This window comes from Xenopus tropicalis, chromosome 3 (assembly GCF_000004195.4).
Source record: "Xenopus tropicalis strain Nigerian chromosome 3, UCB_Xtro_10.0, whole genome shotgun sequence".
Taxonomy (NCBI): domain Eukaryota; kingdom Metazoa; phylum Chordata; class Amphibia; order Anura; family Pipidae; genus Xenopus; species Xenopus tropicalis.
In genome coordinates this window covers 117,387,689-117,405,184 of record NC_030679.2, presented here as the reverse complement: position 1 = coordinate 117,405,184, position 17,496 = coordinate 117,387,689, and the positions used below count along the sequence as shown (strand labels likewise).

At 40.1% G+C, this 17,496-nt stretch overlaps 1 protein-coding gene across 2 annotated transcripts in view; it reads right to left on the bottom strand.

Annotated features, from left to right (window-relative positions):
* The window catches only part of smad3 (SMAD family member 3), a 61,033-nt gene that overhangs the window by 21,814 nt on the left and 21,723 nt on the right, over window positions 1-17,496 (bottom strand). Inside the window, exon 2 of one of the 2 annotated variants that reach the window (XM_018092042.2) lies at window positions 9,948-10,055. Coding sequence (XP_017947531.1) covers window positions 9,948-10,055 — 108 coding nt within the window. 2 annotated transcript variants of the gene reach the window in all.

The window sequence follows — 17,496 nt, the reverse complement described above, 5'->3', positions numbered from 1 at the left end:
ACAGTGCAGACAAAGTAAAACACAGAAACAATAAATATAAGGGCATAAAGTAGCACAAGTATCTGTGCCAAAAAAAAATTATAGGTTGAGTTAAAAGAGTAAGGGCACATGAGCATGCTTGAGGATTTTTAGGGGGTTTTGAGGGTACAGTTGTCAATGCAATCTGCTTCTCCTAAATTTGGGATATTTCCAAACATTTTTGCAATGTCGATTAATTCGATCAAAAGCCAAATGCGTAAAAGAGAGGTTTATTAGGCTCACTCCAAATACAAAACAAAAATAGTTAAGATAATTATAGCAAACAAGTATGTAAGTAAAGAAATAACAGATTCTAGTAGAGTCATACCCAAAATTAATGTTGACCCGGGTGTACACAAGACCCCGGGTCTGTTGCTTGTTTCAAATTATTCTGTAAAGAGGGAAAGCTTCTAACGACTTCTAAAACTCACCATTGCCGATGGGTAGTCCGGGTTCCAGAAGCCCTGAAGCTGTAGCTTAAAGGAGCAATAACCATCCATGAAAATGAACAGCTTCAATCAAACGCCGTAACCATTGCCCGATGTCAGTTAAAACATAATTTTATTCACTCATCTAAAACAATTTGCCTGATGCATTTCTTGTGCATGCGCACATAATCATGGGTGATTAATTAGACCCAAATTACCCAATGTGTAAGGGATCTGAAGCTGATCAGCCAATGCTCTAATGTTCTGTGTAAGGGATTATATGCTCTGCGCAATGCAGGGCTCCCCTGTGTCATCCTCAAACTAGTATCTACCAAAGCAGGAGATCTGTGCCTTTAAAGGCCAATTTCAAACCACCACTAGGTGTAAAATAAATATAACATGTACTGTGAACGAAGACAAAAGTATATTTATTGTGCTAACTATCTACAACACAAAGGGGAACATTAACTAATCCTCTAATCCGGATTGGAAACTAAAATTTTGCGACTTTTTCGTCTCTGTCGCGGTTTTTTCCTATTTTGCCCAACTTTTTCGTCGCCGCCACGACTTTATCGTATTTTGCGCGATTTTTTCGTATTGAGCAATTTCGTATTGAGATTGTAAAACCAATCTGAATTTTTCGCGACGGCGACGAAAAAGTCGCGGAAAATATATGATAAAGTCGTAACGGCAACGAAAAAGTCGCGCAAAATACGGAAAAATCGCAAGAAAGTCTCAAAAGTACCTATCAATACGAAAAAAAATGCATTCGGACACTTTCGGGCGTTCGTGGATTAGTAAATGTGCCCCAAAGGTTTATTCTTGTTTTTACAGGAAAATCTATGTGAAAAGAGGGGGTCAGAAAAAGAAACAGGGGTGACCCTAAATATCACCTTGTTTACTTTCCTGGGCAGGAATGTTAATGAAACCCAACTTTCTGCAACCTATCCCCAAGTGTAAAAAGCCCAAAGAAACCCAGATAGAGAGACCAAAATAATGTTTTCTAGCCTTTTAATTTTGCCTCAATATCTAAGAATAGCTGACAACACATATTGCCCAGAAGAATCTGCTTTTCTGCCCACGTGTCTATGCAGTGAACAGACCGAACCTTTAATATCAGTCTGTTTATTCAAAGCAGTAGGTCAGAAAGTTTCAGGGGGCTTTTTAGCTTAATAGGTGGTCTTTCTGTAGACAGTCACAAATATTGTAAATTTAGATCATAAAATGCAGTTCGTTTTTGTTCCTCAACTATTTTAAATAGAAACATTCTTTAATACAACCCACTAGTCATCATTTTCCTGGGTTGCCTCTAGGGTTCTGAAATAGCTTTCAAGCCAAGGAATTCATCACAGCTCATTAGAAGAAAATATGCACATTATTACATACATCTTAATGAGACGCTGTCTTGTCCGTAGAAATAAGCCCAAAGTACAGTTCTTTGGGTCTGCATATATTTTCTTTTACTATATTCTCTTTTTGCAGTTAATTTCCCTACACTGTTGCATTCTAAATGCCCTATAACATTGTATGTAAAAAATTATTGTGCCCAGACAATGCCCCTTTCCCAGTGTAACATGGCTCCTTTAATTTGTGGCAAACTGTAGACAACTGGACATTTGGAAGGTATTTTTTGCTTACGACAAATGGCTGTAGGGGATAGGACTAAATTATTTCCCATCACCAATAACTGCTGTGTGTGGAGGGGTGTAAAGAAATACTGATATATATTAATAAAAATCTATGAGTTGTCGTAACACATTGTGAACACAAGCCCTATTCATTGGGCTCAGGCTAAACATAGGTGTACATGGCACGTGCCTCTGAAAAAATGCTCTAGGGAACAGAAAACAATCACGGACACTGTCACTAGGCTCTCCTTAAGCTCAAAGCTTTTTAACTATTTAATGGATGAAGATAATGAAACCAACTCTATGGCCACTTGATATTAGGGGTATGCAGTAAAGTTTGGGAAAAGTTCAACTATTCTGTTTTATTTAGGATTATAGAATACAATTTATTTGCAATATGTACAAGTCTGCACTATTATACTGCAGTGGATGATGTTCAGTTATTAAGAAGCCATCACTCTTCAAAAAACACAAAGCTCTCAGCCCCATTCTGTTAATGATGTACTAAGCCCTGCTGGATACCTTTTTAATATGGACTCAGGGAAGCACAAACTAAACCTGTGTTACTTCCATGTGTCCCCCCCTCCTCCCATTAAACGCAACCTGCTCTGTCACACAGCCTTCCTGTACCAATCCCTTTCACTTCCTCTTCCCCCCTAACTTCACGGCAAGGAATTATATAGGATGATTCATTTCCTCTATGGAGGGAATTTAAGCTGTTTTTGTGTGAGTCTGTGTGTGTGTGATTTATTTTTACATTTAACAGCATTTACCATCACACGGTTTAGCAAAGAGGAAAAAAAGGAATATTTTAAACTATTAACACATTTAGCAGTATTATCTAAAACTAAAACAGATTCCATATGTTTCTAGGGAGTGGGAATTTAAATACAATGGCTTTGTTTATTATTGCCATAAACACAACTTCTAGAACACTGCACTATGGGGTGAAAATCGTGTCCCTTAGTGCTCATTCAGAAAGCACTTGTGTCCATGGCATACCCAAGCTCTGCAACATGGTCAGTGGGAACAAGGCAGGCCTGGCCTTAGCCCCTGTCATAGACAAGCCCGGACTGGCAATCTGTGGATTCTGGCAAATCCCATAGGGGCTGCTGTAAGATGCCATAGACAGTTGCTATTTAGTAGGCTGGTGGGAAAGAAGTACTAAACCAGAATATAGGGAGCAGGCCCTGCAGAGAAGATCAGTAAAACGCTGACCAGTACATGGAAAGTAGTGAACGGGGTGTCATAGGCAATATAGGCGAGTTACTTATAACTCCTATTCTTTAAGATGTAAAAGAAGTACTAAACCAGAATATAGGTATCAGGCCCTGCAGAAAGGGCTCAGTAAAATGCTGACTAGTACATGGAAAGTAGTGAAAGGGGTGTCATAGGCAATTTAGGTGGGTTTAGAAATATTTGCTAATAGTGTGGCTCAGGGATAACAAGTTAAACAGAACAATACAAAACCCTAAATTTATAATGTGAAATAGTGTATTAGTGACCATTACTAATTGACAGAATCAAGAACTTCATTGCTTGATATGACAGGGAGTTAAATAGACTGCACATATTTTCTTGGGGCTTTATGTGACATCAAACACTGAGGAGTAATGCATGCTAGAAATGGAGCTAAGTAAAGTTCCTAAGATTGATTCCAGCCAGGGCACTGTTGGCAAGGTGCTTGTACATCCAGTGCTTGCGTGGGTTTCCACTGGGGCAGGGACTAAAGTAAATGATGTAAAACCTGTGGAATATGTCGGTGCTATATAAAGAATAATAATGAAAACTAATAAAATAACCCACGCAGTAAGAGGTATAACAGAAATTCTTAAAATCGCTCCCTTCAGTTGTGGCTTGGTATGCAATCTAATAAGCCAAGGGCACCAAATAAAATGGAACGATCTTGCTCTGTACTTAGAATAAAGGAATTTCTTAGGCTGCCAGGGAAAGTGTTAGTGTCATTTAAGACCCTACACTGAATTCACAAAAACTAAGGAAGGCTGCAGTGCTATGTGCATGGATTAATCATCAGCAAAATATCAGGAGGGTTAATGGGACATCAAGGTTATGGGAAAAAGAAAATCATCATTGCATACAGTCTAAATGTTTATAGTATTGCTGTCTCCTGTTTAACATTCTTCTGCTACAATGGCTGGAGCACTCTGATAGCCTAATGATGAAGCATAGAAATGCTGTGGTGCTTAGTGAACGATTGCAGAAATTGGTATGTAAGAGGAGATAAATTCTAGAAGAAAAGGGACTGGCTTGTTATGACATTACATAAATATGCTGGCCACATGGATTGTGTGTGGGCCCCTAAAAAAAAGCTGGTTGACTGAACAAACTGTTGCGTGATTGCAGCAAAGCAGAGGGGAAAAACAGACTGACCAAATGCCCCAAATGTGCCCCACTAAAGGAAGCCAACAGCAGTGTGGGGTCACAAGTGAGGCTATAGGGATGTTCTGCTCAGTTGCAGAGAAGTCAGACATAAAGTCATTTTCACCTTTAAATTCACTTTTATTAAAATACTCTAAGACAGCTGGCAATTTTTGGGGGGTTTTGAGTTATGGTTAGGTTTTTGTTCAGCACCTATCTGGTTTCTAGGGCCCAGCTTACTCAGGCAGTGGTTTAAATAAAGGTGCCCATACACCTCTCCCGATATCCCCCACCTACGGGTGGACAATATTGGGAGAATCCAGGCTAATTCGATCGAATTCGAAATATCGAATTATTACAGCGGGTATAGGCAAAGTCGGTCTGGGGACCGCATCAACGAGCCGATCCGGTCCCCAATCTGACTAGATTTTTTAACCTGCCCGATCGAGATCTGGCCAATTTCAGGCCAGATATCGGTCGGACAAGCCTGTCGGTAGTGCCCATACACGGCCGATTAGCTGCCGAATCGGTCCGTGTATGGGGACCTTAAATGACTGGAATATATTTAAGAGATAAAGAGAAAGATAAGTGATACAAAGTAACCACAATAATAACAATGTAGCCTCACAGAGCAATAGATTTTTTTTTTTTTTTTTTGAAAGGTTAAAAAAGACAGAAGAGTATGAAAAATAATTAAAATTATAAAAAAATGAAGACCAGTTAAAAAACTTAGATGTTCTATAACATACTTAAGTGAGCTACACCTATACATTTTAAACCTTTAATCAAAGCTAAAGCACCAATAGATTAACAACTGCCCCTGCCACATAAACACTTACTATGGAACATTTGGGCAGAAGCCAATTAAAGGAAAACTATAACCCTGAACATTGCAGATCTCTATAAGAACAGCTCATATGTAAAACCCTGCTTCATCTAAATAAAACATTTTCATAAAAATATACTTTTTAGTAGTATGTGACACAGGTTAATCCTAAATAAAAAATTACCATTTTGATTGCCCCCCGGGATTATATGATTCACAGTGCACACAAACAAAGAAGGGCACACAAACATGTTAGGTCACATCAACCAATTAATGGACAAAGTTCCATCATTTGCTCCCACACTACTTCCTGTTACAGTTAGAGCTGCATTATTTTCTGTCAGGTGATCTCTGAGGGAGCACACAGCCCATCACTAAATGGTGGCTCAAGGGAAAGGATGTAAAGAGGAATTATTTACAGATTATATATATATATATATATATATATTTGGTAAGATTCTTTAATAGCAACTTAATATGATATAAACTATCATTCTGGGGGTATAGTTTTCCTTTAACGCCCCCTGTATGTAGGGGTCATATTTAATCCCGGGGGAAACAAGTACAAGAGTCCGCCCCTTATTGCTCATTTCTTTCTCATCTGCCTTTTTTTACACCATTCATACTGCATTCAGCTGTGTGTTTTCCCTTAGATTTCCAGCTAGATTCCAGGTGCTGCAACCTGCATTCCATTCACCAATAAGTACTCAAGGTAGCTTCTGTTTTGGTGAATTGGCAAACTCCACGCAAGCTTCTACATTACTGTACTACTTTGCTGCCAGTACGCAATAACAGCCTCTGAATACTGTACGGTGTTACAGGGAAAATATATTAGATATTAAATCAAAATAGCTAATGGGTAAAATGGAAAAAGCTGACAATGGCTGGAGTATTCCACAACCCACGTATGAATGAAAGTGTGCTGGAAGTTTATCCTGTGTATATGAGGAGGTTACAGAGAGTTCCCCTGAGTAAGCCTTTGGTTACTAACACCCACACAAGCCTCAGAATCAGCCACAAAAAACAACAGGGTTCTCTAAACACAGGAAATGAGCAATCACACCTCCCTCTCTGGGAGATACACATTCTAGCATGAGGCCCAGCGTCTCGGTCTGCCCCCACGGAATCTGCATTCAGCACACACAATAGCAACACAAACCTGGCAGCCAAAAACAAGGGACCATTCTTAAGGGCAAAGACATCATTCTAGACAACAGATATGTGAGCTATACTACAGGACACTCCATGAAACTGAGCCTAGTCATTCAATTAAAAACATTACGATAAAGGTATCTTATTTGCTGCAATGCAAATCATACCTTGAAAAATGTGTTGCATATTCAAAAATATCCTGCTGGTAGGTTTACACATAAGGAAATGCACCTATAGTTTTAAAGGAGAACTAAAGCTGAACAAAGAATCAGGCTAGACATGCTGTACTTTATGTGTGGGGTTTCTGTGCCAGCCCAAGGCCAACATAGCAATACAGCAGTGAAGATATGCGCATTCATAACGCCCACCAGCAGCAGCCCAGATTCACAACTAAGTTTCCTGACCTTAGGGACAAACTCACAATATGGAATATATATATATACAGTGGAGGAAATAATTATTTGACCCCTCACTGATTTTGTAAGTTTGTCCAATGACAAAGAAATGAAAAGTCTCAGAACAGTATCATTTCAATGGTAGGTTTATTTTAACAGTGGCAGATAGCACATCAAAAGGAAAATCGAAAAAATAACTTTAAATAAAAGATAGCAACTGATTTGCATTTCATTGAGTGAAATAAGTTTTTGAACCCTCTAACAAAAAAAGACTTAATACTTAGTGGAAAAACCCTTGTTTGCAAGCACAGAGGTCAAACGTTTCTTGTAATTGATGACCAAGTTTGCGCACATTTTAGGAGGAATGTTGGTCCACTCCTCTTTGCAGATCATCTCTAAATCCCTAAGGTTTCGAGGCTGTCTCTGTGCAACTCTGAGCTTGAGCTCCCTCCATAGGTTTTCTATTGGATTAAGGTCCGGAGACTGACTAGGCCACTCCATGACCTTAATGTGCTTCTTCTTGAGCCACTCCTTTGTTGCCTTTGCTGTATGTTTTGGGTCATTGTCGTGCTGGAACACCCATCCACGACCCATTTTCAGTTTCCTGGCAGAGGGAAGGAGGTTGTCGTTCAGGATTTCACGATACATGGCTCCGTCCATTTTCCCGTTAATGCGAATAAGTTGTCCTGTGCCCTTAGCAGAAAAACACCCCCAAAGCAAAATGTTTCCACCCCCATGCTTGACGGTGGGGACGGTGTTTTGGGGGTCATAGGCAGCATTTTTCTTCCTCCAAACACAGCGAGTTGAGTTAATGCCAAAGAGCTCTATTTTGGTCTCATCAGACCACAGCACCTTCTCCCAGTCACTCACAGAATCATTCAGGTGTTCATTGGCAAACTTCAGACGGGCCTGCACATGTGCCTTCTTGAGCAGGGGGACCTTGCGAGCCCTGCAGGATTTTAATCCATTGCGGTGTAATGTGTTTCCAATGGTTTTCTTGGTGACTGTGGTCCCTGCTAATTTGAGGTCATTAACTAACTCCTCCCGTGTAGTTCTAGGATGCTTTTTCACCTTTCTCAGAATCATTGACACCCCACAAGGTGAGATCTTGCGTGGAGCCCCAGAGCGAGGTCGATTGATAGTCATTTTGTGCTCCTTCCATTTTCGAACAATCGCACCAACAGTTGTCACCTTCTCTCCCAGCTTCTTGCTAATGGTTTTGTAGCCCATTCCAGCCTTGTGCAGGTCTACAATTTTGTCTCTGACATCCTTGGACAGCTCTTTGGTCTTTCCCATGTTGGAGAGTTTGGAGTCTGCTTGATTGATTGATTCTGTGGACAGGTGTCTTTTATACAGGTGACTAGTTAAGACAGGTGTCCTTAATGAGGTTGACTAATTGAGTAGAAGTGTCTAACCCCTCTGTGGGAGCCAGAACTCTTAGTGGTTGGTAGGGGTTCAAAAACTTATTTCACTCAATGAAATGCAAATCAGTTGCTATCTTTTATTTAAAGTTATTTTTTCGATTTTCCTTTTGATGTGCTATCTGCCACTGTTAAAATAAACCTACCATTGAAATGATACTGTTCTGAGACTTTTCATTTCTTTGTCATTGGACAAACTTACAAAATCAGTGAGGGGTCAAATAATTATTTCCTCCACTGTATATATATATATATATATATATATATATATATATATATATATATACAAGAACAGAGAGGAGCACACCCTTCAGGCAAACAAATGCCCTCGGTGCTGGTCAAACAAAATTCCAATAAGCAAAAAGAGTACCGCACACGTAGGGACTTTATGAAAAAACAAAAAAGGTTTATTTAAAGAGATCCGACGTTTCGAGCACCAAACTGTGCTCTTCCTCAGGGAAGAGCACAGTTTGGCGCTCGAAACGTCGGATCTCTTTCAATAAACCTTTTTTGTTTTTTCATAAAGTCCCTACGTGTGCGGTACTCTTTTGCTTATATATATATATATATATATATATATATATATATATATATATATGTAGATAGCCAGGAAGCTGCACACCACAAAACTCGGATACTACCTGGGTGCAGTAAATTGGACATAAAAACACATAGGGTGACAGCACTCACTGGAATTTTACGCAGGAGTCAAAATTTTTGAGAGAAATAAAGTGAAGATTTGACTCCTGCGTAAAATTCCTGTGAGTGCTGTCAGCCTATGTGTTTATATATATATATATATATATATATATATACATATATATAATACAAAATGAAATAATTAACTCAGATTCACATTACAAGGCAGTATAGAAAACAGCACATTCAGCATCACAATCAATTAATAATTCTATGCCAGATGTTAACTCTCTGCTCATGTTTAAAGGATTTATGTTGATCCCGATGCTTAGCTTCTCAACAGCAGCCCAGAGCATACTGAGCATGTGTAGTGCCACAGACATTCAAAAGATGGCGAAACAAGATCCAAGATGGGGAGCTGCAGCAGACAAACTGAAAGGCCTGAATCAATACTGTTATAGAACTGTGGCACCTCTGTGCTGGTACTGTAAATTCAGTTTATAAAACACTGCATTTCTAACCAACATCTTTTTTTTTAGGTATAAGTTCTCCTAAGAGGAGATTAATTAAAGTTTAGAGCGTTGGGGCAAACAGGCTGTCAGTGATTAAATAGACTGAATTTGTTTAGAAAAAGTTCTAGTCCTGTTAAAGGGCCAGTATACATTTTAATATGCAGATATGAGATCTGTTATCCAGAAAGCTCTGAATTATAGGAAGGTCATATACCACAGAGTCAAGTTTAATCAAATAATTCAATATTTTAGAAATTATTTTCTTTTTTTCTGTAGTAATAAAACAGTCCCTTGTACTTGATCCCAACTATAATTAATCCTTGGAGGAAAAACAATCCTATTGGATATAATTAATGTTTACATTTTTTAGTAAACAGGTATGAAGATACAAAAGTATGCAAATATCTATGTCACAGCAACTTTAAATACAAAAGTACAAAGCATTGCAATAAGAAGTCCTATTAATTTCAACTTTGATTCTTTTTAAAGCCATTTCCATATACTTATTGATTCTAGGTCTGTATTTGCCTTTTCATTAGTCAGGGCTACCTTGTGCAAAGCGCGTTGGCTGTTCTGCTTACATGCGGCGAGGTGGAAGGATTTGCACAGAGGATGCAGGTTTGTTGAAAGGATTCATCATCAGAAAATGTTTCCTTTCTACTTAAGCAAAAAAAAAAAAAAACTTCCATTAAGAATGCCAGGCAGACATGGTAATCTCTCCACAAATATTTTTACACAACGAGCACTGTATGCTTGTTCATAATGATTACTCACTGAAATTTTATTGTAACTACGGTGTATCTTAAGCTGAAAATAATGTTAACATAATGCTGCAGCCCAAGTAAAGTTCTGCTGGGGCCATGCAAAGCAAGGGTACCAAAGTTTTTTGTTTGCACCCCCTATACACATTTCTAATGTCAGTGAAACAAGTGTCTGTGCTGCTGTTATGGATAAATATAGAACTTACTAGCACGGACCCTTTCATAGAGCTCAGAAATTTCAAAATGCCTGAGGTTTCCTCCTCACGTGCAGATGTTTTGAGCGCTCTCTGTTCAAGTTAAGACAATTTTGTCCAGTGAACCTGCTCTTGTTTCTTCACAGGCTAACCACAGGAATCTGTAAATTGCACCTTTACTCACAAAACCTAGCAAGGAAGGTGTATATGCAATTGCTAAATTCACCAGATCATCCGGTCAAATCACTAGTAAGCCAAAAACATAAGCTGAAGCATTATTGCATGTAATGGAATTTTGTAACATTCACACTATACAAACTTTGCAAGTTAGAAATGCAGAACCTTGCTAAAGCATTCAAACCCTTGGGGCAGTGACACACGGGGAGATTAGACAAATCTTCATTGTCGCGGGCAGCTAAGCTCCCCGCAATGCCATCCCACCAGAATGTAAATCGCTGGTGGGATGACATTGAGTTTCCTCTCAAGGCAACTTCGTCGACACCCCATATGCCATCCCACTGGCGATTTACATTCTAGCCGGTGGGATGGCATTGCAGGGAGATTAGTCGCCCGCGACAATCTCCCTGTGTGCCCCTGCCCTTAACTTCATTCACAGTGTACATAACAGATGCAGGAAATGGAAAGCACTTGGCTGTTCCCTTGGACTCCCCCTAGCTTTGCACAATCTGAACTGAAACTCCAGGGGCACAAATACTGTGTTAGGTGGGTCCTAAGGGGTGCAAAAATGCCACAGCTGCTCCACTGAAGCCAATCCAGTGTTAGCTTGCGCTCATTTTTCATTTTAAGTAAAATGAGAGAACTGGTCACAGGCCTGACTAGTATGTAAAGAAATATATACCCTACAACTAGCCATGGAAATGTTAAGGGAGGGACAGTGCCAGCATTCAGCATTAAGAAACTTAGCAAAACAATAATAACAGTATTAGCATAGGCTGTCCAAGAAATCCTTGTGAGTGTGTGTAAGAAAAGCTGATCACTGAAGCATTCTCTTGATAAGTGATAGACAAAAAAAAAACTGTGAATCACTATAATGGAACACATTCTTACAGTGTGTGGATTTATAAAGGTCCCCATATACGGCCCGATAGTAGCTGCTGATATCGGTCCCTTGGACACTCCCGACGGGCCTGCCCGACCGATATCTGGCCTGAAATAGCCCAGATCTCGATCGGAATCTGCACCAGGATGTATGCACTGTATGGATAACAGTGCCCCCAAACCCAGAATAAGATTACACACTATCACAATGATTCATACAATGCTTTGTACATATAACACTTTGTCAGTCATATACAGCACCAACCAATCTGGTGGCCCTTTTCTGCAGCTCTTTGAAAAAAAATGTAATTCTTGGCTGGCACTAAAACTGTACCATATAAGTTGAAAAGTGCAATAAAAAGTTTTATTTAGGGACAAAGTATCCCAAACATATCAAAAGAAAAGCCTTACATGTTTTGTGCCTCCGCAGGGCACTTAGTCACAGGCCTATGAGCCAACCAAGGGGGCCAACCCTAAGCAGAATAGGACCCATTTTTTGGGTTGGGACCAGTAAGTTAAAGACTAAGCTATTAGAGCTCTTAAACATATATGCTTTAAGGGAAAACACTGACTTATTCTCGTAAAAGAATACTTAATACAACAATTCTGTTTAGATGCCATTTAGGTTGTGTCTCCATGATCCTACTAAAATATGTAAAGTTTTTTCCTATAATTAAACTTTGATTAAAAGAAAGTAAATTGTTCTAAAGCAATTTCTGGGTCATAAAAGCCGATTCTGCAACATAATTTGGTTCCCCTGAGAAAAAAGGTCAACAATCACTGCCCTAATAAATGCTACAGATAGGATCATGTATCTAACATCACTAGGAAAAAATGACCATATTAATGGCATTATAAGGGAGGGAAATATGGGCCCAGTCCAAAATCTCCACCAGGCCTAGAATGACAATCTATGGATTCTGCCAAATGCCAGAGGGGCTGCTGTAAGATGCCACAGACAGTCACTATTTATTGGACTTGTGGGGGGGCTGTTTGGGCCTCTGTGTACTTGAAATACCAGGGCCTATTTGAATCCCAGGCCAGACCTGATCTCTACTAATTTCTAAAATCATGGAAAAAGTACCACAAGGTTTCTTTCCATCAATTTTTTAAATCTGTATGAGATTTAGAACCACAATCTTCTCAGTTTAACAAAGCAAAACAAACGAACCATTACAATTATGTAACATCTAGCCAACTGCACAATAAGTTAAAATAAAAGGTATTATATTTGTTACCCTGACTGTCAATTATAGATGCTTGTTATATATTTATTTAGTATAAACAGTTGCATCCTGAGTCTGGGTGAGAGGGGAATAAAAATGTGGATTTTAACCCCTATGCCCCAGGGAAATGAAAGCAATCCTGTCACTAAGCTCTGCTTTATGTTCTGGGTTCTAGCACATGCCTGCATCTTATCCCAAGTGCCCCAGGCTTGCCAACTAGGGACAAATGTGTCAGACAAATTCTCTAAAAGCACAGATTTCTAAGGGCCTCTCTAAACAACCATTTATAAGCTAATAATCAACACAATAGAGTACCATAAACCCAGCCTTACATATGTAGTGAAGAATTCTACTTTAAAATGCACTTATTCTATTAGGATATGGTATCTCCAATTATGCTAACTTTTTATGCTTTCTGAATTGCTAGCTGTAATATAAGCAGGGTCCTTCATACCTCATGTCTCAGTTGGTATCTATATGTAATGTGTATGTCTGATGCACCCTTCTATTGTATAGTGTTGATAAATAAGCCTGACAGAAGCTTGACCAAACTGTCAAATCCTATTATCTAGGATTCCATTAGCTGACATATAGAATTGCCATTTCCCATAGTCTTATGTAAACATCTTCATTATTTACATATTTGCTTTTTCAGCATAATAGTAGTATAATTTGGAGCATGGTGCTCCAAATTAAGGAACAAACCCCAGGTCCCAAGTATTGTGGATGACCTGTAATATGTTGTTATCTTTATTACCCTAGCAAACAAATTTGTTGTTGTACCTGTTGTATGTGTTGTTGTAGAGCAGGGGTCCCCAACCTTTTAACCTCATGAGCCACATTCAAATGTAAAAAGACTTGGGGAGCAACACAAGCTTAAAACATGTTCCTGGTGCCAAGTAAGGACTGTTATTGGCTATTTGATAGCCCCTATATAGACTGGAAGCAACCAAGACTTGCCTCCAAGCCAAGTATTAAAAAATAAGCACTTGCTTTAAGGCCACTGGGTGCAATATTCAAGGGGTTGTTGAGCAACATGTTGCACAAGAGCCACTGGTTGGGGATCACTGTTGTAGAGTCAGGAATGCACATGAGCTGCAATGGTTAATATGTTCCTTGCTGTTAATATTCTGCATACATGTGGCCAGGAAGCTAAGAAGGTGTGCAAAGCAATACATAAAACCACACGATGAACAGAACATAAAAAAGCGCTCTAAAGTACCAAAATTACCCATATCAGTTTAATACAATTGCTCCAATTAGTATTGTAATTTAAAAAGTAACTCACTTACATTATAATGACAGAGCTGTGACTGGCTGCTTCCATCCTAATATCCTCCTAGATTTTGGGCACTCCCACTGCTCCAATATTGCCAATATTGGTGTATTTTGTAAAGGTAAAAAGGTCCAAAAGTAAATCAGATGCATTTTTTTTGTCATTGGAAAAAGATAATCTCATTCAGATAACAAGATTTAATGTTGCTACCAAATCATATATTTCATTTTAGACTTGTGCCTGTAGGGAGTCTGCCAGTACAGTGCCATTATTAATGGGTAATATTAGTCAGAGAATTGACTAAATAGCTCAGGAGTATTGTTTTACAAGTGAAATTGTTCTGGGGCTTGAGTCCCACAGCTGTCTGAACACTCCCCACGTGTGGCATGCGATCACTTAAACAGGCCTCATATCAAATTGCTACATTACCAAACTAATCTCCTTCACTCTCTGCTTTTACAATCAAAATGGTTCAATCCTGACAGTGATCTCAGTCTAAGTGCTGGGCAGGAATGGCTGCTGCCTGTGGCCTACAAATAGTTGTGGGTGAAGATGCACAGAGCATGTGTTGAAGCTTGGAATGTGATAAATCAGCTGCAGCTCCTTTAGCGCATTTCCTGGTCCTCTGAGGTGACTGGGTATATGAGCAAAGTCCCTGAAGGTGCCACTTGGCATCTTCTGGGAAAAGCCACACGCAAGTGCGCAAAGTTTGTTTTTTGCCTCATGTTTTATCATTGGCAAAAAAACGGACACCCCAGTGTCATGAACAAGTGTGTGATTTATACCCTGAGCACTCAGCAGAGCACCGACTGAGTGACAACAGGATATGGAAAGGGTCTATTGGCTGTGGGACAACATCTATAGTAGGGAGAGATGGTGCCTATAGTAGCAGTGGGATAATAGTCTCTGGGAAGGGACTATGGCTGTGGGATAGCAGGTATAGTAGGGAGAGATGGTGCCTATAGTAGCAGTGGGATAATAGCCTCTGGGAAGGGACTGTGGCTGTGGGATAGCAGGTATAGTAGGGAGAGATGGAGCCTATAGTAGCAGTGGGGATAATAGCCTCTGGGAAGGGACTGTGGCTGTGGGGTAGCAGGTATAGTAGGGAGAGATGGTGCCTATAGTAGCAGTGGGATAATAGCCTCTGGGAAGGGACTGTGGCTGTGGGATAGCAGGTATAGTAGGGAGAGATGGAGCCTATAGTAGCAGTGGGGATAATAGTCTCTGGGAAGGGACTATGGCTGTGGGATAGCAGGTATAGTAGGGAGAGATGGTGCCTATAGTAGCAGTGGGATAATAGCCTCTGGGAAGGGACTGTGGCTGTGGGATAGCAGGTATAGTAGGGAGAGATGGTGCCTATAGTAGCAGTGGGGATAATAGCCTCTGGGAAGGGACTGTGGTTGTGGGATAGCAGGTATAGTAGGGAGAGATGGAGCCTATAGTAGCAGTGGGGATAATAGCCTCTGGGAAGGGACTGTGGGATAACAGGTATAGCAGGAAGAGATGGTGCCTATAGTAACAGTGGGGGGATAATGGCTTCTGGGAAGGGACTTTGGCTGTGGCATAGCAGGTATAGTAAGGAGAGATTGTGCCTATAGTAGCAGTGGGGGGGATAATAGCCTCTGGGAAGGGACTGTGGCTGTGGGATAGCAGGTATAGTAGGGGGAAATGGTGCCTATAGTAGCAGTGGGAATAATAGCCTCTGGGAAGGGACGGTGGCTGTGGGATAGCAGGTATAGTAGGGGGAGATGGTGCCTATAGTAACAGTGGGTATAATAGCCTCTGGGAAGGGACTGTGGCTGTGGGATAGCAGGTATAGTAGGGAGTGATGGTGCCTATAGTAGCAGTGGGGGGATAATAGCCTCTTGGAAGGGACTGTAGCTGTGGGATAGCGGGTTGTTGTACATCCATTGTTTTAGTGCAGCAAACAAAACTAAATAAATCAGCAGGCAATAAACAAACGTTAAATAAAGAGACTGTTTAAAACGCCCACACATCTTGCTCAGTAACCCAAAAGGAGAAAAATATGAGCACTAGTCTTTGTTATTAAAAAAGGAAGGGGGGAGTGAAGATGCAAATTCTGAGGCTCTGAAACCTCCAAAATACTGCCACAAACCAAACATACACCTACATCCAGGCCAGGCAAACCCCAGCATTCCGCTGCTTAGAATAACAAAGGTTCCATTCAGTGTGCAAGAGACCTTTCCCTGCCAGAACTGCTTTATGCAGCAAGTGACTGCTGAGCGCTGCCTCATACTATTTCTGCAGAACCCTTCCATTAATATATCAAAAAGGAATCACTTTACTATTTTATCTTTTTAATTTGATAAAGTGCCTACATGATAACACAGACACTTACAACCATTCCTTCCACATTCCCACAAATAACTACGGTAAATTTCATCAGTAGCCAATGAACCTGTCAGTATGTTTCTGCATCCTCATACTAATTATACCTGTGTTGCACAAAGTACTACAGGTAAATACCAGTTAGTACTGAGTGGTACCTCCTCCTTACACTCATCTTACTGATTTTGTAACCTTGATCACTGGCTGATTTATTGTGGGGCTATGTAATCTATACTTCTCTATACATCTCCCTTACTGAGAGACTGCTGACAGTACACCATAGAAATACTCAGCTAGACCTTAGTAAAGATTACTCTGTTAAACGTTCCAAATGGAAAGAAAAATGACACATTTACTTTTGCTTCCTTACTGAAACGAATCAAAAGGCCACGAAAGGGGGAAAAAGAAAAATGTGACAGTTTACGTATCTGAAAATTATTCCAGAAAAAGCAGACACTTCATCACTGTTGTGCCTGGAGCCAGCGGAGTATCGAAGCACCTAGTTTTCTGGGCAAATTATCATAAGTCAACTGAGCGGAATGAGGAAATGCAGGCTTTGGCCGGAGACACGCCATTCCTACCCCCCACATCTGCTCCCTTCTGTTGGTTGTGTGGAGCCAGGGCCTTCCTGATACAATCCATACTAAAAGGAACACATTACACAAACTGAGCAACACTAATTATTCCATCTGTAATATACTTTCGGGGTAGACATACCAATGGTGCAGACAGGGCCCTATCTTCTTTGTAAGAGGAAGCTGGCAGGGACACTAACACCAGTGGCCCTGTGCTGTGTTTATTTACCAGTGCTTACTATGATACACCTTCTATAAATAAAATGCATTTTATTCTTTTTAGTGCACTTAAAAAAATATTTACACTTAGAATATAAAGGTCCCTAGATTACATGTACATAGATTTCTGCTGTTGTTAAAAAAAAAAAAAATCAGCTTCACGCCAGTGAATGCTTATACTTCTAATACAACTTTTTACTTCTTTATATAGTTAAACAGTGAACAGCCCATGCCATTAGATTTTTTAATTGATGTTTTTTTTGTTTTTTCTTGAAAAAATAAAGAGATAGCAAGATTTTTAGCTCTGCACCTCCTCTTTGCCAGTCCTGAAAAAATCTCAGATTTCCCCTAGCTGTGGGGTCACTGACCCCCAGCTTGTGGCAGTGGTTCCTTCCAACAGAATGAATACATAGTAAGATTGGGATCCAGTACTACTGCG